The sequence below is a fragment of the Vombatus ursinus genome, unplaced genomic scaffold (genome assembly GCF_900497805.2).
Source record: "Vombatus ursinus unplaced genomic scaffold, bare-nosed wombat genome assembly UNPS02014804.1, whole genome shotgun sequence".
In the NCBI taxonomy this organism is placed as follows: Eukaryota; Metazoa; Chordata; class Mammalia; order Diprotodontia; family Vombatidae; genus Vombatus; species Vombatus ursinus.
The window spans coordinates 12,201,521-12,228,009 of NW_020954582.1; the positions used below are offsets into that span (position 1 = coordinate 12,201,521).

The window sequence follows — 26,489 nt, forward strand, 5'->3', positions numbered from 1 at the left end:
TATTATGTTTATATTATATTCATGTTATATTATGTTTATATTATATTATATTCATGTTATGTTATGTCTATATTATATTATATGTTATATTTATGTTATATAATGTTTATATTATATTAATATATATTCATATATTCATATTTTAAAATGCTTTAAATCATGCTATTACATTTCCTATGCCATACAATACATTACATATTGACTTTATGTGCTATGTTCCGTATTACATATTGTAACGATCCACCGTAGATAACATGTTAATATATGCTCTACCATATTTTATGTATATATGTTAATATATGGTCTATTGTATATACATTAATTATATTGCATCATAATTATATTATGTGTTAATATATAATCTACTATATACAAAATGTCTCCTAAGTCCTAATGCAGCTTTAAACTACTAAAGCTTAAAATGGCACTAGGACTTTTGGGATACCTTGTGTTCTATTTTTTACTTACTATATAATAATGCAATATCTTCACAATAGTGCAAATCTTCACAAATATTATCTCATTGAATAGGTAGCCATCCAACCTTTGTTTGAAGACCCCCAAAAGAGAGGCAACTAGCTCTCGCCAAAGATGAACAATTCAACTTTTGGCAAGCTCTAATTATTAGTAAATGTCTCCTGACTCAGAGCCTGAATCTACATCCCTGTCACTTCTACCTGGTGTCCCCGCTTCTGTCCTCTGACTTCTGTCCTCTTCTATAGTGTTGGCTTGTCTCAATGGTAGGCTTGCTTGTTGATTGAGAATTCTGAAGCTTTTGTGTCAAGGGTAGTCTGTGGAAAGCTACGGATCTCTTCTTAGAATAATGTTTTTTACCTACTAAATTTCAGTGAGAGGTTAGTTATAATGAAGATGTAATTTTTGTTTGCACTCAAATTCATGAATCCCCCTTAAATTTCTCCCCATATCCATGGGGTCTGTGGACCACAGGTTCGGAAGCCTTGTCTTAGGAGGGAGATGATTGTTAAGAGTCATGTTTGTCTCTGTCCCTCTGTCCCTCAGCACCTAACAGTTGCTGAGTAAAGGCATGTTAGGAGTAGACTGGATTTTCAATCTTCCCTGTCCATGAATGCCCTCGAAATAATCACGGTTACAGTCCCATCAGGTCATGCTTTCATTTATTTATTTCATATAAAAATCTCTCAAGAATGCATCTGAACACAATATATAATAATTATAATTATAATAATACCATAACATACATTTTGAGAAACTTTGGAAAACAAAACATCCACCTAGAACAACGCAGTGCTGAACAGACACACAGACCCATTGGTCATGCACAGCTGTGCAAGCATTTACCAATGATTGGGGTCACAAGGTTGGACCAAAGAGTTTACAGACGGAGACAGACACCAGGGATGTACCTCCCACGGCTTGTCGGAAGAAGCTTCACATTAGCATAATTATGACATCTGTTCACATTCTGCTATCAAAATTCACATTGCAGCAAAGCAGCCAGTTTTGGCGTCTCCTCTCGTTGGCCAAAACATGGCACCCCTCAATGTGGCGCTGAGGGCTTTCTCGAGCGTTTCAGTAGTTTGGATATAGTCAGAGGGACCCCATGTGCTTGTAGTACGTAGTGTTGCTTTGGAGGCGGAAGCCACTGCGGCAGCCGGAATGCCTTTGGAACACGGTTTATGGGTGACTTAGATCAACATGGGATGACATATCCCATACGCCCCAATCTTGAGCCCGGTTAAAATCCTTTCATCTCTGACACAGGGGCTAGTCCTCTTTCCCAGCACCAGTGTTTGAAAGGGGTTCCGCTATCAACTATGACTGACCCAAAATGGAGAGAATCTGTCTTGATGAAAGCCACCTAGGGGTGGGCAGGAGGGGGCTGGGGGTCCGTATGTCTCTCTTGAGCTATGTTCAGGTTCTCCAGAATGCCATAGAAAAGGTGACAAAGGTGCAGCTCTTAGGTAGAGCTTTCTACACAAATTTCTTGAACACCGCCATTGGCGGGCAATGTTAAGTTATATAAATTAATAACTTATAAAACATTACACTATATACATAAGTAATAAATACACTGTTATAAACAGTAATGAGGGTGTTAGAGCTGAGGACAGTGCAGGAGGAGGATGGCCTAGCTAAACCTAACCACCTACAGAAAGGGGCAAGGAGGGGAGGGAGAGAGGACGGAAGGAAGAGCGTGCAACTTTCTTTGGGAAAGGGGCTGGGACGCACACCACGCACAGCCAATGGGGCCTTCTGACGCTGGATGGAGTGTGGACCATCGTGGTCCTGCAGAAAATGAAGGAGCCCCTTCCCCACCCACCCAACCCCCAGCTTGTTAAATTTTATTCTGTGGCATCCAAGCAGGCCAAGCGAGAAGGCAGGGGGGCCCTGGGGAATGAGGAGGGTGGGGAAGGTGGGCAGGGGAAGGGGAGACTAGGGAGCAGGGTTGAACACGATCCTTCCTCTCTAGCTTGTAAAAGAAAGACAAGAAGGTGAAAGAGATTGCCTGGGGACAAAGGAAGACGATTTCTCCTTTTCAGAAAGACTCGAAAAAAGTGTACAGAAATTTCCAAAACACTTTGTTCTGTGCAGAAATTGATACTAAACTCTGGGTATTCAACAGGCATTTAAAGACGTGAAAACGTTTTACAAAAAAGGCACACGGGTTTGCAGACAGGAGGACAGATGGGCAGGTTTGCAGAGAGAGAGTTATCGGTCAGCGGGTCCTGCCCCTCTAACGGGTTCAGGTTTCCAAAGTCTAGTGCAGAAAAAATCAAAATTCTCTCAGTTGAGTGTCATCTTTTTGGGTGATCGGACGACAGCAGCGGTTCAAGCTGGTTCCATGGAGACAGAAAGCTTCCACTACCGCGAGGCCCCAAGGCCAACGCGAGTCATCTCATTGAGTTTCCTGAGAAGCCGTTCTGGTCACGCTCTCCCACTCTGGCTCCAGTCTCAAAGAACTGCAAAGGTCATTTGGCCTTCATCAGAAGCAGGCCTCAGACCCGCATTGCAGGCTGGCCCTACCGGACAGCGGGCATGCTCATTAAGGACGAACGTTCACCTCGACCTAGCGAGAGGCGCATTATGTGTCGACGGGGGACGTGTCTCCCATCTCAGTCTCTCCGTCGGCCTCCCCCGGAGAATCTCGGTGCTCGGGGTCAATCACACACAATGTCTTTGTGCTTCCGAAATAGCCGAGGTTCTCGCCTTCCTTCTCCGGCCCCTCGGAATCCTCCTCCTCCAAGGTCAGTTCAAACTGGAATTTCTCCATCAGCCCCTGGCAGTCTCTGCTCTGCTCCTCCAGCGGGGGGGAGGGGCTCTGCGGGATCATGCTCTGGTACCAGTTCCGGTTGTCCTCTAACGTGTCCAGGATGTCCTGGGCATCGGGCTGCACCAGGTCCGCCCAGGTCTCCCAGAGGGGATGGACGATGTAGTCGATGAAGCCAACCTGGGGAAAAAGAAGGTTGCACGTTTGTTCCTGTTACGTAAAGAAACCTAATTTCTTCTACAGCGTTTTAAGGCAGACTCTGAGGCGAGGAGCATTAAGTCCCTGCTATGTGCCCGGTGCTGTGCCGGCCTTAGGGAGTACAAAGACAAAGAGGAAACGGTCCCTTCGAGGAAATGCCAATGATTTCAAGGAGGGAGGGGGGGAGCACTCATAGAGGGCTGTCTGGAAGGGCTTCACGCAGGGGGTGACATTTGAGAGCCTTGGAGGCAGCTAGGAGAAAGGGCATTCCTGGAAGGGTGTTTAGCCTGGGACCTGGCCAGATCTGGGCTTTAGGAATACATCTGTGCAAGGATGAAAAGTGCATTGTGGACAAGGGAAGTTCCATCCTTCACTTTACAGAGAGAGTAAGCAGGACATCTGGGATTCGAACCCAAGTTCTCCGACTCCGATGGATGTGTTCTTTCCATCCTACTGTGCCCTGTGAACCACTCTCTGGTGTACACAAATCCATTCAACTAACACAAGCTACCCTGATCCCTACCCACTAGGAGCTCCAGATCGACCCAGGAGGCCCCAGAACTCTCCAGACTTTCTGTGCTTCTGTGGGCTTTTCCTAGGGCTTGGTAAAACACTGGAAAACACGTCCAGCCACAACTCAAACAAATAGTCCCTCTGTGGACATGTGTGCCATTGTTTTGGTTCTGCGGGCACACAGTCATTTCCACCAGGAGAAAGAAGGGAAAATACCGAACAATGCGGCAGTTCCTTAGGCGGGGGCTCCTACGCAGAAACGTGTGGCCGATGGCCTCACTAGGGGTGCAGACCGGGCCCTCGCATCCTCCATGAGCTAGCCATGGCCTGGACCTGACCCCTGCAGTGTCTGACAAACAGGAAGCTCTGGGGAGAGTGAAAGAATAGGCCTGGAAAGGAGGGAGGGAATGGAATTCCCCTGCAATGGGGCCGGGGAGCTGAGGAGGTGTGGGGAGAAGAGGGTTGGGGACGTTCTCCTATGAGACAACCTTTCCACCGGGGAGGAAATCTACTCTTATTCACTTCTGGTCCTTGGCCATCCTGTCACCACACGCGGGGCGGCCTGACTAAACGTTTTCCAGGGAATAAGACCTTGGCCGTAAGTGACCCCTTTGCCTGAGAAGTAACTGGCTGGCATCCGGAGATCCCTCTCACGGTCCAGAGAGCGCCTGCCCGGGGTCTGCCCCATCCTCAGTGGCCGAGGGAGAGTGATGGCGCACGAGTCAGACGCTCACGCGCTTCCCTCCTTCTCTCACTCTATCCCCCCTCTCTATTCTTGATCTTACATCTCCGCTTCTCTTCTCACTCTCCCCCTCTCCCTGCTCATTCTCTCTTCTTCCTTCTGTCTGTCTCCTTCTCTCTCTGACACACTTGCTGGAGTGTTTGTCTATGTGTTTAATGAATTTTAAAAATGACACTCTTAGGGTGTTTTCTACAATCCCAAACAATTTCGAGATAAACTCCAGAATCAGAACTCTTAAAAGTCACTCCCCTTGATCACTTATTTTTTTTTGAGTCACGTTTAACTTGGGACAAGCTAGATGAAGCGCTGGACTTGGAATTAGGATGATTTATCTTCATGAGTTCAAATCTGGCTTCAGACACTTACTAGATGTATAACCCTGGGCATGTCACTTTACCTCAGTTTCCTCATCTGTAAAATTAGCCAGAGAAAGGAAACGGCAAACCACTCTAATATCTTTTCTGAGAAACCCCCACATCGAGTCATAACTAGTTGGACATGACTGAAAATGACTGAACACCACGCTTAACTCCTTCTTCAGGACAGACCCCAGCACCATGACCTTCTGGGATGGCGGTAAGAGTGAAAATGAGCTTGAAGAAGGGGAACTTGAGGAGGGAAGGAGCTTTTGGGAACAGCATTGGAGCAGTGACCTCTGTTAACTTAACCTAAAGCAGAAAAAAGCCCAAGAGAGCAAGACCCAGCTTATGGCCACAGATCTAGCCTTGACTAGATGAGTGACTCTGGGCAGCCAAGTTACCCATCTTGCCTTCCTCATCTATCAAATAAGGATCCAAATACTTGCCATACATAGGACTATTTTGAGGATTAAATAACACGTCTGAAATATTGTAAAACACAAAACCACTATCCCGACTCTATTTTTCATAAAGAGGCGTCGGTTCTTCTTCAATACTTTTTCCTTACTTTTTTTGGGGGGGGGGTGAGGGTCTAAACCTATATTTTTTTCATCATTGTTAAGTTTCAGCGTGGAAACTCCGTTCACTGATACAGATCGGCAAACTTCTCTGGAACTTACAGGGTGATCAAGTTCTCAGGTTGGCCGGGAGTGGAGTGGGGGAGGTGGGGAGGTTGGGGAGGCTGGGGAGCATGGAGGGTGGAGGGTGGAGGGTAGAGGTGACTTGCCCTGGGGCCTTTTGAACCATGACCTTCCTAATTCCAACATCCTCCTTCTATATCTTATGCCATCTGCCTTTCCACAGTTCAGTATTTTAAAGATCTTTTATTTCACTGGAGTAGACCCTCTTTCAACCAGAGTAGATCATAATTCCTCCATCACCAAGTAGATGAGAAAGTCTTTGAGTATCAAAGGAGCCATAAACAACCAGGATTCTGTAGCCAGCCTGGTGAGCCTTTGAGAACGGAGGGTCACCTCCATGCCGTGGGAAAGCACTGGGGGAATATTTTAATGGTGAAAGATTTCATGTGTATTTATTTTACATTTATTTATCTGTATTACATGTTGTTTGCCACAAGTGGAATATAAATTCCTTAAAGGAAACATCCATTTCATTTCTGTACTTGCACTGCCAGCACCTAACACATTGCCTGATATATAGTAGGTCCTTAATATTTATTGAATGACAATATATTTAGCTGTATTATTCCTAATAAATAACAGAATTCCTTTGTATTTTTATAATTTTATATTTCCATATACTCATCACATATTTATATGCATGTATATAGGCACATTATATAGATGGAAATTACATGTGATATGTACACACATGCATATATACATATGTATTGCGTTTATATAAACACACATGTATATGTCACCTAAAATTTCCATACATTAATTGACTTTAGGATGTCATGAGGTCATAGTTACTGATGAGATAGCTAACAACCCTAAGAGCAGATTTTAATGTGGAGCCAGCCAAACAACTCCTGAACTGGATAGGAATTAACACCAGAGAAATCCAGTCATTTTTCCAATGCAGATATTCACTAGATCTTGGACTTATTTCCCAAAAAGGCCATCTGGCTTTGACCATTTGTCATCCTGCAAAAATGCTGCTGTGTTCTCAGCTGGCCCAAGAGCCTCTTGACTGTCCTTCTAGCTGCCCTTGGCATTTGAAACACACTTGAATCTCTTGGCCCGTGGCAAGCAGTCATCAGCATGTGGGGATCTCAGAACTTCCACTGGTTAGCTGCTGAGGCTGCTGGGAAATGTGGGTACGCTCATAAAAGGTAAGAAATAAGATTAGCGTTGCAGGATGGGAGGGGATGAGAGGAGCGAGCATCTGAGCCTGGAATAAAGGTCCCCACTTCTGGACCCTTCTGGGCAGGGAGAGGAATGGATTCTGAGTGTGGGGACATCCAAAATAGACTGAAAGACAGAAGGTAAACTCAGGGTGAAGAGACAGACAGCTAGCTGAGGCAGCAGATAGAACACTGAGCTTGGAGTCAAGAAGAGACATTTACATCTCTTTGTGTAATCATGGGCAAGTCAGTTAGCCTCTCTGTACCTCAGTTTCCTCATCTGTAAAAGGAGGGAGTTGTACTAATAACCTATAAGATCCCTTCCAGCTCAAAATCTATAATTCTATGAGTAAAGGAAAGGTCAAAAAAAAAAAAACCATAGCCAGAAGAAGCTTAAAACAATGGTCACCAATGAACACCAAATGGAATTTTAAGAGGATAAACAGCAAGGGATCCAGGGAACCAAACTTTGATGGGTTTCCTATGACCGCTTACTTATCTCTGCCCATTAAAAGTATGATGGAGATGGAGAGGCCCAGTGAGTCATCATCATAATGGAAACAAGTGGGTAAGTGACTTCCATAGAAATACATTATTTAGAAGGGGTGGGATGGGGGAAGGGAACAAGGTAAAGATCTCAAACTCCAAAGAAAAATGTTAAAATTCACAAATAAAACCTCGTAGATGCCTATGTCGGATACCTGTGATTTCTCCACTGAGGCAGTATGTTTGTCACACATAGGGCTGATCTCCATGCCCCTTTCTCTCTCCTTGTCCCCCTGTTGGAAGAATTCCTCCATGATACGGTCTGTCCATTGCCGGTACAATTCCAAAGACTTGGTGGGGTTGCTCAGGTCAGCACAATGTACCATGTTGCGAAGGACCTAGGGTGGCGAAGTTCAGAAAAGCCCATAAAAAAGCATGCAAACGCTAAAGGAGCATCTCGTTCGGCCCTCCCCAGGCCCATCCTGGTACACTTGGTCTGCTTACAGACACCAAGAATATTCGGGCCGTGAGACGACTGGGGAGTGTTTATGCAAGACACGGCTCTGAGGAAAGCCCCGGCTGAAGCTTGCTGGCCTGTGGGTCGAGGCCAAAGCTTGGTTCAGTGTCCCAGAGAAACGGGAATCTTTTCAGAGTCATGGAATTTGAGTGGATTTTAGCCCCTTCTTTCTTAGGTAGGCTATTAAAAGAAGATGTCTTCAGAGACCCTCCCGCTACCTTTCATGGAATGAAAGGCAGCTGACATTTGAGGTGACCAAATCAGACTCAAATTTCAAATCAAAGGGGTTTATTTTTACTTTCTGGAACTGACAAATGTCCATGGGCTATTAGTACTGGGTTTTGAATAGAATAAATGGAGCTCATGTTAATTCCATATTTAATAATTTACTTATATGTTACTAAAACAGGGAACTCGAGGTGAATCCTTCTACCAGTGTAGGTTAACATCTTAGCTACCTAGGGTACTGAGAACTGAAGTTTTATGTCCGGTGTCACCAAGTTATTATGTGTCAGAAGCAGAACTTGCACCCAGGTCTTCCTGGGGAAAAGGCCAGCTTTCTATCCTCTATGGCCTTCTGCCTCTTGCATATGCAAAAGTGCATTTTATGGGTAAATGTCAGTGCTTCTTATTCCAACCTCTGCTTCTCCGATTCTTCCCACCTTTGTAACCTTGGGCAAGAATTTTAGACTCTGTGGGCGGCTTCCTCAACGAAAGGAGGGATGGGAGATAACCTCCCAGGTGTACTTCCACTTTTAAAATCCTACGTCCTCCCCCCAAGTGGAATTCTCAGTGTCATATCAGAGAAGTATCTAGCCCAGACGGCCATCGGGTACCTGTATCCTATCTGTGTAGTTGTCCAGAAGCAGGACCCCGGAGCTGGTTACTTTTTTAGTCTCCACCATTGTTTTCAGGTCTGCCAACAGGCCCATGTGCTTGGACATATCCGTCGCCAAAACCTGTGACCCAAAGGAAAAGTAAGCCACTCAGTCGACTCCATCCATGCTCCCCCGAGCAGCGAGACCTTGCTTCTCCTGAGGGCAGCAGGGAGAGTGGCCGGGGAAGGGAAGCCTTACCATGTCGATCACCATCTTCCTGAGGGTCTGACGCTGTTTCTTGGTCAGGTTCTGGAAAATGTCACAGTGTTCTTCCTGAAGCAATTTGAATCCAACGGCCAAGTGGTGGTTTTCCAAAACAGACTCATCGTTATACATGAGAGCGAGCTCAGAATCTAGGGGGAAATACGAATGAAAGTGACTTTTCATTTACAAAAAGGCTACAAAAGCAATAATCTATTACATATATATCTATAGCTATAGATATAGACATAGATATAGATAAAGTCTTCTCCTACATAAATAATAATCCTAGAATTCCAGACTCTGAGAGTGAGAAGGGACCTTAGCAACTGGTCTAACTCATCCACAACCACCAGTGAGAGGCCACCCCTTTCTGCCACAAAACAACTCGATCCTGCTTCTGTGGGTGTGCTCTAGGGGCACCCAGTCCTTTCCAGCTCCAAATCAAAGATGCTATGAGCTGTAGAAAGATGATGTTAGAGGGTTTAAGGTTTGGTCTGCGTAGCACTTGACATACACTAACTCATTTGATCTTTCTAACAACTTTGGGAGGTAGGTGGTATTGTTATCCCCATCCTATGGATAAGGAAACTGAGACTGAGAAATATTTTAAATGATTTACCCAGTGTCTGAGGCAGAATTTGAACTCAGACCTTCCTATCCCTCTCTCTACTTTTACACATTTGATTCATTAATTCAATAAGCATCCAGAAAAGTCTTCCTCCTTTGGATTACCTTCATATACTGTGTGATCACATCCTCTACTTACATTGGACTATTGACTTCTTGACAACAGGAGCTGGTTTTTACCCTTCTTTGTATACTCAGTGTTTAGAATACAGTAGATGATTAACACATGCTTGTTGACTGACCAACTATCCCTGTTTTCTCCCTATGAGAAACTATGTTCCTTGAAGTCAGGGACTCTGTGTTTATAGGTGCCTAATCAATGCTTGTTGCCTTACTGGAAGCAGGTCACATCGACTAAGACACAGTCATCACCCCAGGAAAACATAACCAAGTGACAAGAACAGACAGGTATATATTTATATGCGCAGATGCTGAAGGTGATGGGCACAGACAGCTTAGAAAAACGGTGCTGAGCAAGAGGCCAGTCTGAGTGGGTTCCTGTAGGTGAAGGAGGAGGAAGGTGGCATTGCAGGCCCAGTGAATGAGGCCACTTGGGACACAACATTAGTAACGGCCACTTTGACTATTACAACGCAGAGACAGTGCGCAATTTCCTTATTTGACTTTCTTGGCATCTCCAGCATTTAGACCAGCAGCTCATACAGATTATGCACTTAATATGTGCTTGCTAACTGACTGAGTGACTGCACCTGCTGGAGGGTTTACAAAGCAATTTATTCCCAACAGTATTATTACCCTCGTGAGCAAATTATTCCAGAGAGGTCAAATGATTCCCCTGAGGTCAGAGAGCTCATAAAGTAAGCTCCCTGGAGGGCAGGGACTGTTTCTTTTATGTCTACCATGCTTAGTGCACAATAGATGCTCAACTGAATAATGTACTATGAGGTTGGCTAAGCAGACGCTTGCTGTGGAAAACGCTTTTCTCTGGTGAAGCCAAATGGCCACTTGGAAGTTGAAGCTTGCCCTAACTAGCCCCAAGAGGTAGCTATCCAAAGGTGGGCACCCATGCATAAATAGGGCCTTCCAAGAACTAAAGGCTTGAACTCTCTCTCATTCACAACCATGGATAGTAAGCATGGAAGAGATGAAATAGTGTCTCTATTAAACTTTCAACACCAGGATGATAATCATCACCACTGGCAGACAATTACTAAAGTTGAGTCACTAACAAGAGATATATGAAATTCATAGAATGGACATATTGAAGATGAGAGGCCACTGTAAGAGGCAGTTTGGCATAAGGGTCAGAATTAAGGACCTAGAGTAAGGACGACCTGGGTTCAAATCCTGCTTGAGATATTTATCACCTGTGTGGCCCTGGGCTAGTCTTGCATCTCCTCTGAGCCTCAGTTTTTTTCATCTGTAAGATGATGGGTTTGATGGCCCTGAAGGTCCCCTCCAGCTCTAAATCTAAGATCTTATGATTTGTAAAATGATAGGATTGAAATAGACGCCTTTGAATGGATGACTTACAGCTCTAAATCTATGATTCATAATGAGCAGGAGAAAAAGGTAAGGCATGAATTGAACTTTGAGCTATGCTACAAAATCAGAATACTGGAAGGACGTGCCAAGGTCATCTCAGACATTCTTCTTGCTTCAGACCTTCCCAGATCATCTATACCCAATCTTTGTAATGCCCAAGTAATGACTTTCATCAGCAACTGATTCTTTGTTTTACTGGAACTTGAGGAATTTTTTCTCACTTCCCAAACACTTTGTATACTCCTCAGGAGAGATAAACAAGTGTGAGTCAGAAAATCTCTTTGTATACTTGGGCAGCCTATCCATTATCAAATTAATCCTCAGCCTTCCCTTCTCCATCCTGAATTATCACATTTCCTTTCTTCTTTCCTCCTTGGTCTTGTTTTCCACTCTCCAAAATGTTTTTTATGGCCCTTGTCTGAACCTTTTCCAAGCTCATCCTGCAGCTTGTAAAACTGTAGAGAAAGAGCTGGATGCAATATCCAGGGAAGAGCTTGACCGGCGCCCAGTACAATGGAAGAATTACCTCATTATTTATACTTGTCACTATCTCAAATGAAAACAATAGACGGGGGAAAATGCTATTAGTCATGGAGCTGCCTTGAACCACAGCCCAAGAGGTGAGCTCACTTGTGTTGATGAGGAACTGATTGGAGACCCCAGGGTGATCAACATCATGAATCGCAGCAGCAAAGATGGCAGCCAGGATTTCCAAATCTGTGAAGACAGCCTAGAGAAACAAAGAAAGAAGACTTCATCCCAGGGCTCTTCGACCCAATAAGGGAAAAAATATAGGGCTTGTTTTAATTAGAGAGGCAAGATGATACAGTGGAAAAGCCTTGGACCTGAAGTCAGGACAAATCCGGGTTTGAATCCCATCACTGAAATCGGTCTCTGGGTCACCATAAACAAAGCATAGAATCCCAGAAACTCGGGGCTAGAAAATTTCCTCATCCATCTAGTAGTCCAGCTTATACTTGCACAGGATTCCCTTTCTCAACTTGACAAAAAGTCATCCAAGCTCTGTTGGGATTATAGATCTGGGGCAAGAAGAGATCTCAGACATCATCTTATCCAACCCTGCACCTCCCCCCCCCTTTTACAGATGAGGAAACTGAGGCCCCGGGAGGTTAAGTGACAGGTAATAGAGTCAGAGGTGAAAGAAATCTGAGAGGTCATCTAGTCCAACCCCCATATTTTACAGATGAGAATACTGAGAGTCAAGAGGTAAAATCACTTGCCTAGAGTTTACACAGTAAATGGTAGAATGGTAGAATCAGGTTTGAATTCAGATGCTCTGATTCCAGTTCCATTGTTCTTAGCATGCTACCATTCTGCCTCCAGTGACGTGATATCTACAACTCTTTGGGGGTAGCCTGTTCATTTAACCCAAGTGAACCTCAGTTTCTTCATGTGTAAAACGTAGAGAATAATAGCTATCATGCTTACCTCACAGGATTAGCATGACGAGATATGTGTGTGTGTGTGTGATTATAACTTATTAAAAGTATCTACATTCATCCTCAGAGGGGGGATGGCTTTATTTTTAACAAGAGGCCTGAATAAAAATCATACTTTTTAAACAAAAAGTACCACATCTATCCATTAGCAAAAGGCACTTTCAATCTCTGACCTAAGAGGGCTGGGAGCCAGTTATTTGCCCACTCCAGCCTGCAGGTCCAAGGTTGGTGGATCATTGCCACACTGCCAAGATGGTTCATGTACACTGTTGACTCCAGATTCTTGGATAGACAGTGTCACTGATGCAGTGAATGCTCCTCCAAGCCCTAGAAGCAAACCAGGACTCTTCCAAGGTGGCAGATAAGGACCTCTGGGAGTTTCTGGCTGAGCAGTTTGGTGAATCCAAGTTCTAGCCTCAAAGGAATGGAGATAAAGCCTCTCTCCATGTTGGAGCTCACAGAGAATGGTCCTACAGAGGCATTCATTCCTTCACTCATTCACTCCAGATTAATTGAATACTAAGGGTAAGACTTAAGATTCCTAAGAGGTCAGTCTGGCCTTCTGAGTTTTTCCAGGTCACCTGAGATTTCTGAGTCTCTTTCCCATTCCAGTTTGCCTTCTTTCTGAGTTAGTAATCACCAGCATCTCTTATGGTTGTTTAGCCTTCTTGGAATGGATCTGAGCTCTGATCACTTCCCAGGACCAGAAACTTCCATTTCAAAGGACCTCTTGTGCAGTATTCTCATTCTGAGGACCAGGACAGGTGAGGCAACTTCAATAGCTCACAGGGACAGACCCAGTAGTGGAGTCAGAACTGGAAGCGAGCTGTTCTTAAACCCACGTCCAGAGTTCTTTTTGCTGCTACACTGCATTGCTTCCACACACCCCCTCCTTCACTTTCCTCACTTAAATTCTACTCATTCTTCAGGGAGCAGCTCCTCTGAGAGAAAACTTGACCCACTGAGAGAATATGGGGAAATGGAGGCTTCTTAAATGGTGGAAACCCAAATGATCATTAGATCTGGGCATCTGGTGGCCTTTAAGGGAGAAATGCTACCTCCTTCTATGAAGTCTTCTCAGACTCCTGAAGCCCCTCCTGACCTCCCCTCTCTTTGAATTCTTCCTTCCTTCATTATTAGTAACACACAATTCAGCACGTCCTTGTCCTCTAATGGTTTCACGGACACCAGTTCTCTCTCTCTCTGACTAGATTGTTAAGTGCCTTGCCATTAGGAACACAGATATATGGCAGCTGTTTCTCTCATAAAGTAATTTAACATCATGATGGGTGCACACACAGTTGGAGCTCAGTAATACAGTCCTCCAGTGTGAGAACATGAGGGACTGCAGAGACCATTTGATCTGACTTCATTGGGAAATTGAGGCTGAGAGAGGGAAAGTGATTTGTCTTAGTTCACACAGGGAGTAGAGGATAGAGTTGGGACTACGGCTCAGGCCTCTGGACCCGTCTTTAGGGGGACAGAAGTTTCACTAGCTTTGTGGAATGATGGATCTGAGAAACAGCACACTAAGTCAAGAAGACGGGTTCAAATCCTGACTCTGTAGGACTCAAGACTATTCCTGTAACATCTCTATGCTTTAGTTTTCTCATTTGCAAAATGGCCTCTAAGGTCCTTTCCATACTAAATCTTAGGTGTCATTTTCCAACCTTCAAAATCTTTCTATGGCTTACCTATGATTCATTAAATGATATTTATTCTACAGGAGAAGTAATTGAAGATTGGCCTATGATAAAAGCAAGGGGCTCCATTATTTTTAAAATAAAACAATCAAAGATGATGTCTTAGGAATTGACTGAAAGTATCATTGATAATGGGCATCTAGCATTGCCACATTGATATACCTGAAGGCATTCTACTTTAAATTCTGCAGAGCATTTTTTTTAAGGGATAGGGGAAAGCATAAGAAACAAGCATGATCACTCACATCTAGGGCTGGGGTTGAGAGGAGAACGTGGGTTGACTGGGCAACATCAGCAGCATGGAGGCTGTTATGATATGCCACATCAGAATGATAATGGTCTTCCAAAGTCATCATGTAGGTTACAAAGGTGTCGGAAGAGATCTTGAACGTTTTTAGAAGGTCTCTTTCCTGTTCAGAAAAATGGATAAAAAGACAAGTAAGTGAATGATGATAATGAAGGCTTCCTCACAAATGGAGTAGAAGAAAACTGGGAGAGTCACTGGGGTGGGGGAAAAATAAAGGGTACATTCAATGGATTCTCCTATGGCCCCATTTATTCACCTGGAATATGGCATACATGATACACGTCAAGGGCCTGTTGTGGGAATATCCAGCTACCTTGAAGATGTTGAGACCCCATTTGTTCAGGTCTTCCAGCTCCTAAAATCAATGGTAAAGCCATTTAGTGAGAATATCTGGCTTCATTAAAGAAAACAAAACAAAAACATTCAACGAATACTAACCATGGAACATCGCTGTCACCAATGAAACTTCCTTGGTAACTATTTACATTCAAATCTGTTATTTTCATACAGTTTTGTGAGTTCTTCCTTCTATGGAAATCTGTGTCTATTCATTCTCATTTACTTGATCTCCCATCATTTTAGTTGACCTGCATGCTTTCCCTCTGTTTCTGCTCTCCCCACCCTAACTCTCCATCCCTTTCTTTGACCTTACTCATTTTATTTGGGTTGCATGAGTAGTAATTGTGAAATGTGGATTTGAACCCAGGCCCTCTGACTTAACAGCCAATGCTCTTTCTACTGTTTCTACAGGACCATAGCAGCAGCTTTAGATATAAGCTTAGGGAGCTTATATCTAACTTGACACTTGAGAACAGCAGCTAAAAGCCAGCAAAGATGGATCCAGTCAACTGTCAGTGTATTATGGTGTGTAAGTCAGCCTCAATCATTCGACCTTAAAAGGGTGACATACACACCACGATGTGCAATGATTGTGTCTTACAAATTGGAGTCACTGGGTCATCAAATGAGAAGAACTGGGAGACATATTTGCTTTTGAGGTTTGAGCTTCAGCATGAGACTGAGAGGTCATGCCTCATTCAGGTAACTCTCTTCATTTTGGAGGCTTTAGAACATTGGAAGGCATTATGGGAAACATCCAGTTCAACAATTGAGATCTGTAGTCAGAAGACCTGGGCTCAAATCCTGGCTTTGTTCTTAACTACTATGTGACCTCGGGAGCATTACTTGCCCCCTTTTTCCCCCCTTACCTTTAAGTAAAAGTACCGAGTTAAATGATCTCTAAAGTTCCTTACAGGTCTAAATCCTATGAATCCTCCCATTTGACAGATGAGCAAATGGAGGCCCAGAAGGATGAGCTGATTGCTCAAGGTCATGTAGCTCTTAAGTTGGAGAAAAAGAGCTTACTCTTCTTAGTCCAGGGGAAGAATACATTGGAAGGTGATGGGTTCCCCCTCACACCAGGTCTTTAAGTAAAGTTTGGCTAACTACACATAATTATGTTAGATTAATTTTCAATTAATTTTTTTCAATTAATAAAATTTTATTTTCTTTCTTTCTCAGCCCCATCCTCCCAGAAAGAAAAAAGAAAAATAAACCCATTAAAACAAATATGCATAATCAAGCAAATAAAATTCCCACATTGTCTCTAATTTAAAAAAAGTCACCTGGGGTAGGATTTTTTAAAACTTAGTTCCTTTGACTCCCAAGCCAATACTTTGACCCCAGTACCATCTTCTGCCTTTACTCTCAAGACGGCTCCCTGAGGATGAACTGAGCTTCCATTCAGATCTAGACACTGCAAAGCACAGACATCCCTATGCCCAAGCTTGTACGTACTTTTGCCAGGTGATCTTCCTTCTCCGTCTTGACCCCAAAGCGAGAGATGCTGGTGTTATTCAGACTAGAGCTGTGCATCAGCTTTTTGACTCCACTTATCTGGGTCATGACTTGCTGCTCTTTTTTCTTCTTCTCCCTATCTTTCTGGGTAGGAGATGGAATCTCCACCTCATTCTGCTTGTCTGCAAAAGAGAGAAGGGGAGGTATATTCTCAGACCACCATCAGCACAGCTGCAGGGCAGAAGGCATTCAGACCTTAGCTGGGTAAGGCAAAGCTAGTCCACATATTATTTTCATGATGAGGCAAAGTTAGTGACCACATGGTGAGAACAAGTGTAGACTTTTTGAAAAGTTAACAAACGATTTCCCTCACTCAGTATGTACAGCAGATATTTCTAAAAAGATTTCATGGAATGAAACTGGGTTTTAAGTAGAGGATTGTTTTTAATGGGCAACTAGCATATCAGAAGAATGAGGAAAGGTATAAAATCCATCACAGCTCTTTAGTGGATGAAATTAACATAAAAGAAAACAGGAGAAGGCAAATCCTTCCAATTAATTCAATAAACATTGATTAAAGATATACATAAATGGTATGTGCTATCTATGTGACCTTGTACAAGTCACTTAACTGATCTGGGTCTCAGTTTCCTCACCTGTCAAATAGGACGTATGGAGTAGATGACCTCTAAGAACCCTTGTAATTCTAAATCTATGATCCTATAATCATATGTTAATGCTTATTATCTCTGTGACCTTGGACAAGTAATTTCACTTTTCTCAGTCTCAGTTTCCTCATTTGTAAAACGAAAAGTCCGGAAGAAGTGATCCAGTCTCATATATCCCTTTCAACTTTGGCATTCCCTGATTTTACAAGGTTCTTTTTGCCTCTTTATTTCCTGTGGCTTGGTAATGATAGGTTTAGAAACACAAGTGGTTAATTTAATGATTCTATCAGTGCAATACTATACATATTATTACATATAATAATCATATGATGCAAAACAATATCACACATTGCATGTAACAATATAGCTATACTAATGCAATACTACACATATATGCATATTATATGTAATATAGATAACCAATGTAATAATATACATTTGTGCATACATATGTTTTTCTATATATATTCAAGATCATGTTCTATAGAACACCCTCCTCTGTATTCACTAATTCTATTTAAAATCATTAAAATATACAATGTACATATTGCTTCATCTGATAGAATATAAGCTGAGGGCCAGGTATGACTTTATTTTTTTCTCTGAGCTGCAGTCCCTAGCACAGTGCCTAGGGAATGGCAGAGACATAACACATGCTTTCTTGCTAGCTCTCTTAATCTCTGGATCAGGTTAAATCAAGTTAAATCCAACCCCAGGATACAAGTAAAAATACATTTTGGAATAAGATCTAGAGCTCCTGGAGACTTAGAAATGATCAGCTCTAATACCCTTATTTTAAGACAAGAGAACTGTGCCTAAGTGAATTGTCTAAGATCTCATGTATTCATGTATCCCCTCAGCAAGAGCCCAGACCTGACCCTAGGTCCTGTCTTCCAAAGTCAATGTTTTCTCTCCTAATGACACCAGGACCCAGGGTCCTGGGTATAGAGCTGGAAGGGACCTCATCTAGTCCAACCCTCTAATTTTTCAGATGAGGGAGAAAGATGAAGTAATTTATCTGAGGTCACACAAGCAGTGTCCAAGATGGAATTGGAGCTCCGGTATTGAGAATCCAAGGACATCATTCTTTCCACTACACTCTGGGTCTGAAGGACGGTTGTATTTTAATCACTTTAGCAACTGGTTTCTTGTTTTCCCTTTTCCCTTTATTACATTAAAAAAAATGATTACTGCACTAATTGGGGGGGGGGACTATTGCTTCTGTTTTTCACGACCACCATTTTTCATGATCTGGTTAGAGACTGTTAGGCCATCCTGTGCCTGTGTAGATATGTGTGTCTCCAGGGGGATCCTGGCACCAGCAGCTTCTTCCTGGGCTTAATTAAAGATTCCTACAATAGTGGGTAATTGAGCTGCCCTACCGCTGTGCCTGGAACATCACAATAAAAAAGAAAGTCATTCTTCAGCTGCAGGAGCACCAATTTGACACTAATGGGTGTTTCCCTTGTGTGGTCAATGGAACAACTGATGGATTTCCCTATTCTGAATTTCCTCCCATCAGCTGTGGAGGTGGGTGGGTGGGTAGGAGCTGAAATAAAAACAAAATGGAAAAACCTGGCTTAGGGGAGGAAAAAGGGCTAGACTGAAAACCCAAGCCAAATGCCACCTCCAACTTGTACTGGCTCTCTGACCCTGGGCAAGGCCATACCTTTCTCTGAGCCCAGGTCTTCCTCTGTTGGATTAGATAAAAAATTCTCAGCCATTTTTTGATTCCTGGACTGCCTGGCAGTCTGGCAAAGCCTCTGGACCCCTTCTCAGAATCATGCTTTTCAACCCATAAAATAGAATCCATAGCATTACAAAGGAAACCAATTCCATGGAAATATGGTTATCAAAATATCTTTTAAAAATCAACTCCTAGACCCCCAGTTAAGAACCTCCAAATGAGGTAGTTGATTCCCACACTGCATTTGGGCTCTAAACCCCACTATCTCAGTTGAAGTGTGAACCCAGCACTGACAACGAGAATCCACAGAAATGCTCCCGTTGCAAACAACAGCTGAGTCAGAGTAAAAACCAAACAACCAAGAGAAAACTCACTCCTAATGAGGTCAGAAGCATTGAAGGCCTCTCACTACTGGGTGCCCACTCATTGATGCAAATCTCTGGAAACATTTTCCCTGTTGCTAGCCTTCAAAATCTTTAGCCGAAATTAATCGATCAACCAACATTGATTATACCAAGCACTGTGCTTGACTATGGCACAGTCCTGCCCTCAAGGACCTTACCATCTATTGGAGAAACATAACAGATAATGGAATAACTGATTATTTCCAGAATGACCTCTAACAATGGAACACTGGCAGAACACTGGCAAAACACTATGCTTCTGTTTGAGCTTCATGACAACCCTGTGAGGCAGGGTAATTATTAATATTATAATATTAACAGCAATAGATAGCACTTTTTGCTGGAGATAAATTTTCTCATTTGAGCTTAGGTCGATAGCATAGTGGAAGTTGGTCTCCTAATAGCTCCAATTACATAGTATTGGAAGGTCTGCAAAACACTTGATATATATTCTGGTAGTCATGACAAGTCGCTGAAATCTTATTATCCCCTTTTTCTGGCAAGAAAACTGAAGATAAAAGATAAATGATTTGCCTAGGATCACAAAGCTAGCAAGGTTGGGACTGAGACTTTCCAGTTTCCAGCCTTGACTACATGTGATTTATTATCCCCATTTAATTGAGGTTTCAGGGAAGTGACATTCAGAGTTATAATGAGGCATATATTTGGACCTGAACCCAGGATTTCTTAACCGAAAATCTAGTCACCCTGCCATGCAAGTATTATTATTCTTATTCCATAGATGAAGAAACTGAGTCTGAGAGATGAAGTCATCTGCCCACATGCACTCAGGTCCTCTAAGTCTCCATAAGCCATTAATGAAAGCTTCCTGGAGAGGCTGTTTCTCCAACCTTCCTCAATAACTTGGTCTAGTGTTTGCTGAGAAACACCAGGAAATGTTCATCTCCCCTTTTTCCATCTCCCTGGCTGCCAAGGGCATAGAAACTACCGGGCAAAGCTGACATTTGGAAAGAAAAGGGAGGAAAAAAAAGCCGTATGAAAGACCAATGTTATTATCTCTCGTCACAATTAATTGTATGTGTGTGAGAGAGATGAGCCACACTTGAGTCTAGCCCTGAGTGTTGTCAAGCTGAATCAAACTGCTCTAGCTGCCTATTATAGACTGAGATCTCTCTTTGGGCAGATGGGTGAGGTTTAGGGAAGGAGATGTGGTGATCACATCAATTACTGTTCTTCCAGAATTCCGTAACTCACTCCACTGCACAATCTGAAAAGTAATAGTCTTCTCACCCCAAAATGGTGGTTATGGAAGCGGGGGAGAAGATTAGGGGAATTCATGAAAAGGACCTGCTGAAGGTTGGAACTTGTGGAAACGAAGGGGTCCTTAGTTGGAAAATGCCTTCCTTAAAATGTCAGAGCAGGGGGTGGGGGAGAGGAGCCTGGGGACAGAAGTACAAAGTGACTTTTTCTTTTCCTTTGTTCTCAAAGCCCTCTGGGATTTCAGGCTGAAAGGCAGAGAAGCAACAAATTTGCACATTCCAAAATCCTCTGGAAAAAGCACTTGTCAATATCCCTGTCCCTCTCTGTGATAAGGCAATGCTGTGCTGTGGACTTAGGCTGCGGGAACTGGTAGACGATTGATTCTCTGTGAGCTGATGAAGCTTGCCCTTTAGTATTGATGGAGAGACTGGCTGGATCTCCCTCCCTTTCCCCCTCTTGCTCTCCCTTTCTTTCCCTCCTCCCCCCCTTCCTCTCCTCTCCCCTTCTCTCTCTCTCTCTCCTCCTCTCCCCCCTCTCTCCCTCCTTTTCTCTCCCTTTTCTCCTCACCTTCTTTCTTTTTCCTCTCCTCTGCTCTCCTCTCCTTCTCCCTCCCTTTCTCTCCCTTTTCTTCTCCTGTCCTCCCCTTTCCCCCTCCTCTTTCTCCTCCCTTTCTCTCCTTTTTCCTCTCCTCTGGTAATATAATTCCCTGAGATATAAAGAAAAATACATATTGTCTTAATGCTGTGTTGCTATGCAAGCAAAGGAGGTGCTGCATGCAGGTCTGGAAGCATGAGGTCCCCTTGGCACGTGGAGTGACTGAGGGAGACACGAGCCAGCAAAAATTTGCTCTTGAAATACCAGCCCGGCCCTTCGGGGCATATGTCCCAAGATGTAACAGAAGCCTCAAGAAACTTGGTCGAAAAGTGAACTCCAGATAAATTTACGCTATCCCCAACCTCAGTTTCACATGGATGCCCGAGTAAGGGACCAGGGACCAGTGGGGGTTACACAGCAGGAATTCAGTCCTGGTCCAGCCACAGTTAAACCTGCCCAAGTAAGTCAGTTCCTGACAAAAGCTTCCCCACAGTGAGAGAACCAGGCGGCGGTGGCCCTGGGGAATGATGCTGGCTGGTTAGATGATGCTGGCCCTGTCTCTTCTCCCTCTCAATCACCCCTAACTGGAAGGTTTTTTTTTTATTTTAATGTTTATCTGGGTTAGAGGTAGAGGCAACCTAGCAAAATAAGTTTCAAATTTAGAAGAAAAACCCAACTAACCATATGGAATCATTCACTGGGAGCTATTCACCTGTGACTCTCCATCCAAGCCTTCTAAATAAGGAAACACCTTTCTAATACTTAGTTCCTGAAACCATCTTGGGTGTGTGAGCCTAGGAGAAAGAGGGCTGTCCCTAGGATACAGCTAATTGGGTTTCTTTGCTTTAGAGGAGAGGAAAGAGAGGCAGAGATCCTTCCCTGCCAACGACTGGGAAAGGAGAACCCCAAAGAGCAAGGAAGGAATCCAGATGGAAATCAGACTTGCCCCTAGAATTTCCCCCTCCCTTCTTCCATGAACATGCAGGATACTTCTGTGACAGCACCGCCTGCTTCTTTTTCCCTTCAAGACAGATTTCACCTGGATAAAAATATCTGGTGGGCGGGGGCATACAATGTAATGTGTTCCAGGGCCTGAACCTTCCCTCCTAGGCATGGCCCCAGTGACCAATGTCTTTTATTGTTTTTTTTTTTTTTAAAAAAAAGTCTGATTTTTTTTTAAGGACTTGAAAAGTTGACAGCAAATGTCTTACCTAAGAAAGTGTTTGAAATATATTCAGACACCTGGTTCCCTGACCGGCTCATCTCCGAGAGGTGTGTCAGCTCCCGATTCAACATTCTCTTGAACTATTTGGGAGAGAAAGAAAAAAAATACTTTATTAATAGAAGAAATGAGAAACTATGACCAGTCCAGTTGCTTCTAACTTTCCCACTGGAGAAACCACCTTGGGAAACCTGAATGAGAGCATAGGTTTCATCTGGCTTCATTTCCATAAAATACAAGGCAGCTTTAATTAGATGTTTCAATGCTACCTTTGGAAGCAGAGCTTTACTCTTACTCTCGTGAAGAGCACACCCCCTTCTATGCAGACAAAGAAAAAAAGATTTTTTTTTTCAGGTTGGCTCCAAAGAATGTGTCTAAGAACATACAAAATGGTGCTTTCCATTGGTATTTTTTTTTTAAAGCACTTAGCTGCAATGTATGATTTGGGTTAATGACTTGTATGGCAAAAAGAAACGTGCACATTAGAAGTTTGAGAAAATAAGTGAAACACTCGTTTTAAATAGAAATAAGTGTAGACCCCAGGAAGAAAAGTACCAGGCTTTGCTACTATTTCAGAGCAAAGGGTGCTCAGTCACACAGCTAATTCTTGAACAATCACAGATGCTTTCTTCACATAAAACACGCAGACAGAAATATTGCCCAGCTTTGTCTCAAGACACACTCCCCAAACATTTACAAGTAATCTTTAAGGAAAAGAAACCCACCTTGATGTAACCCCAAGATACAGATAATAAATAGTTTGCCTCTGGCATTTTGGAAAGCTCTGCACACCAGGACCGGCAAAAATTCCTTGCAAAGAATACCCCGTGCCCAGAGACAGCAACTCCCGAGAAACGAGGAAACCCCAGCAGATCCAATAGCCAAATGACGACGAGTCCTAAAATAGAGAGATTCCCCGACTGGGGGCATTCTCCGGTCCCAAACAAAGCCCATCTTTGCATTCCATGCTTGCAGAAAAGCTGTATCGCCCCGTGGTTTTCTGGCAGAAGGGGATAATGCAATGAGGGATGGCACGGAGGAGCGAGAGAGCCTGCCCGAATGGATTCAGCTGGCTGGTTGGAGGCACTTATGAATTATAGATCGCTCCAATGCCTTTGGTAGCTCAAGGGCTTTCCAGTTCACTTTAGTCCTGCTCAGCAGAAAAAGATCGGGGAGGAGTGATGATTCTTTTCGGAGGGGGTTGCCAGCATGGGAAACACAGCCATCTTTCTAAAAACGGGGATAAGATGGAGGGAGCCCTCTAGATACTTAAGGAATCCTGAAGTGGCCCCCCTCCCCCAACTTGACTAGGTGTTCTTTAACCCTTTCCCCTACAGAGCAAAGAAGCCGGCATGAGCACCCACAAGACAAAGGCACAGACTTTGCCCAATCGCTGTTTCTGGGCTGCCTTTCTTCCTTTCCGACATGCCAGAGCTGTAAATATTTTCTGATGGGGTGGTCAGAAGATGAGCGTTATTTAAAAACAAAACAAAACACCAAAAACAAAATCCACCAACTGCGTTTTCTGTCTTAAAAACCCACGCTAATGCTTCAATTGCCGGCTTTGACCAAAAGACAAAAAAAAGAGGCTGGGGGAGGGGGGCGTAGGGAGGGGGTATATCCTGCACGGATTCCTTCTTGAAAGGACTGCATGTGCAGAATGTCATTAGCTCATCTGCTGTTAATGGGCAGCGGCAGCAGCTTGCAGGAGGGATTAGCCCCTTTCAACCTCCCAGTCTTGGGGGCTGGAGGGGTCCCTAGATGGTCCATTGACGTCTGGCTGTCAATCACGGTGATGAGCCACCGGTGATTATGAGCAATTATACGTGGTGAGCATTTTAGCATTCTATCTAATCCTTAAGAAGCCAGGGAAGAATCTGAAAAGAAAAATAAATTGATTCTTGGGTCCAAATTCTATCTTCCACTCCTCCCTTCCCCTTTTTTTGTTAACAGTGGATAATTCACCTCCCTACTTTTTACCTAATTTCCTCTCTTCCTCTATCTAGTCAACATCAGCTAAAGGACAGGAGGACTGCATCTCCAAGCCTAGATCTGGCCTTCTGCAATGAGTTTTAGCGAACTAGGGAAAGGTTAACTGAAATGTTCCGGCAGGAGTTTCCCACGGCACCTGGCCATCTCGAAGGCTTACCCCTTTCTTCCCATCTGCATCCTGCACCAACAATGGCCCTCCTCCACAGATAACCAGATCTGTGTCCCATCAGCAGTACCATGAAACTCAGAGAGCACAGGTCATTTTAGGTGAAGGCCTAGGGGAGAGCCTCTCTGTTGGCCAGTCCCATGCCTCGAGGGGATAGCCATGCCAACACAGACCCATCCTCTTCCAGAGGAGCTCAGAAGGATTATCTATGGGGCAATGTTGTGCTAAGTTACAGACAGGGACCTATGAATGATGGAAGAAGCATATGGGGGGCTGATCCAGGTGGGGAATTTGGAATTCTAGGTTGATTTAATTAACTTTGAAGTTTAAAACTAAAAGGGACCTTCATCTAACCTGATCCTCTCATTTTACAGAAAAAGAAACTGAGGCCTCCCCAGAGAGAGTAAGTGACTTCTTTGAGGTCACACAGGTAGTGAGGACGTGAAGTGGAATTTGAACCCTAGTCCTCTCTGATTCCCAAACTAATGATCTTTTATTGCACAGGATAAGACCCCAGAGCTAAATGAAACATTAGGAGGCATCCTATCTAACCCCTTTCTTCAATAGGTGATAAAAATGAGGCCCAGAGCAATGAGCCATCCTTTTCCCTTTCTATCTGTGGGACCTTGGGTGGATCATTTCACCTCTCTTAGCCTCAGTTTCCTCATCTGTAAAAGAGGGATAATAATACTCACTGTACCCCCTCACAGGCTCTTGTGAAGATCAGGTCCAACCCTCACCCCATCCAGCCCACCAGGCCATCTCCTCTGGCCAAAACAACTTAGAAACAACTGGTACCATCAGATTCATGGGATGTATACACATACATATGTGTATAAACATACATACATATGTATGTGTATATATTATTTGAATATAAATCATATTATATGTGTATATATGTACACATGCACATATATGTACACATACTGGCACATATAATATCCTCCCAGAGAGTCTGACCTGGGAAAGAAAGCCCTCTAAACATGAATTTGAATAATTTTTTTTGCATGTGACTTATAGTCAAATAATATACATATATGTGTATATATTATTTGAATATAAAATATTTGTATATGTGTGTGTATATATATATATATATATATATACACACACACATATGAATCACATGCAAAAAAACCAAAAAAGTTCACTCAAATTCCTGCTCAGAAAGCCTTCTGTCCTGGGTAGGCTTCTCTGGGAGGCCATTAGGAAGCCTAGTGAGCAGACAAGCTCCTTTTGAAGTGACTCCAGTTAGGAGAGGGATGGATGATGCAAACGGTCCACATGACCGGCTATAGCCAGAGGCATCAGGGGCTCCCAGCTGAACTCCAGGGATTAAGAGCCAGGAAAGGCTGTGGCCACCTCTTCTCCATCTGGAGTCATGTGTTTCTCAGCTGATATAGGGTAAGCAGAGGCATTAAACAGCCTTGTCAGAATAGATCAAGTGAGAAGGTCACAGCAGTGATGGGTCTGGGGGTGGGGAGAAGGCCCTGCCACAATGTCTGCCTCCGTCACCACCTGAAGATTACAGGGCAGGAGGCTCCTGAAAAATCAGTCATCAATGTAGAGCTAGACCTCCAAGATCATCCTTTTATTTTCTAGACAAGGGAACTGAGTCTCAGAGAGGGGGACGTACTCAAAGTAAGCAGCAGATGGTTGTATCTGGACCCCATGATGAGACAGTATCCGAAAGAAGTATCCTGACATTTGTCAGGTGTCCTCCTTAAGCTCTTGGCTTCCATTGATGTGGCCCAACTGGGGAGGCCCCTTCTAGATTTGGAGCTGCTTTTGAAGGGAGAAGATAGAACCCTCTTCCTCACTCATTCTTTTGTGAAATGAAACTCTTTGCCTTGTTTCTTTCGTTGTCAGACAAACCAAAGATACTGGATGTTATTTTAAAAAAATAACAAAATGAAGCACCTAAGCCTCTGTGCCATGTGGACCCCTCCAGAGATCTATGCCAGGTTTGTGGTATCCATCTAAACATGGATCACAAGAAGCCCCCACCAACGTGTTTTCCTTTACTTGGCCAGCCAGAGGACACAGTAGTTCGAAGCAAAAGACTTTTAATCCAGCATCAGAGCCAAATAAGTAGTGTCCCACCAATTCCTACCC

At 43.6% G+C, this 26,489-nt stretch overlaps 1 protein-coding gene across 1 annotated transcript in view; it reads right to left on the reverse strand.

Annotated features, from left to right (window-relative positions):
- Positions 1 to 1,119: 1,119 nt before the first annotated feature.
- PDE4B (phosphodiesterase 4B) overlaps positions 1,120 to 26,489 on the reverse strand; it is a 439,367-nt gene continuing 413,997 nt past the window's right edge. Inside the window, exons 7-15 of the mRNA XM_027874039.1 lie at positions 22,203 to 22,296; positions 16,418 to 16,599; positions 14,877 to 14,975; positions 14,559 to 14,723; positions 11,781 to 11,880; positions 9,012 to 9,166; positions 8,772 to 8,894; positions 7,634 to 7,816; positions 1,120 to 3,430 (exon numbers count right to left, since the gene is read on the reverse strand). Of these exons, the coding sequence (XP_027729840.1) occupies positions 3,065 to 3,430; positions 7,634 to 7,816; positions 8,772 to 8,894; positions 9,012 to 9,166; positions 11,781 to 11,880; positions 14,559 to 14,723; positions 14,877 to 14,975; positions 16,418 to 16,599; positions 22,203 to 22,296 (1,467 nt within the window). The 3' untranslated portion in view covers positions 1,120 to 3,064. The remainder of the gene's footprint in view (positions 3,431 to 7,633; positions 7,817 to 8,771; positions 8,895 to 9,011; positions 9,167 to 11,780; positions 11,881 to 14,558; positions 14,724 to 14,876; positions 14,976 to 16,417; positions 16,600 to 22,202; positions 22,297 to 26,489) is intronic.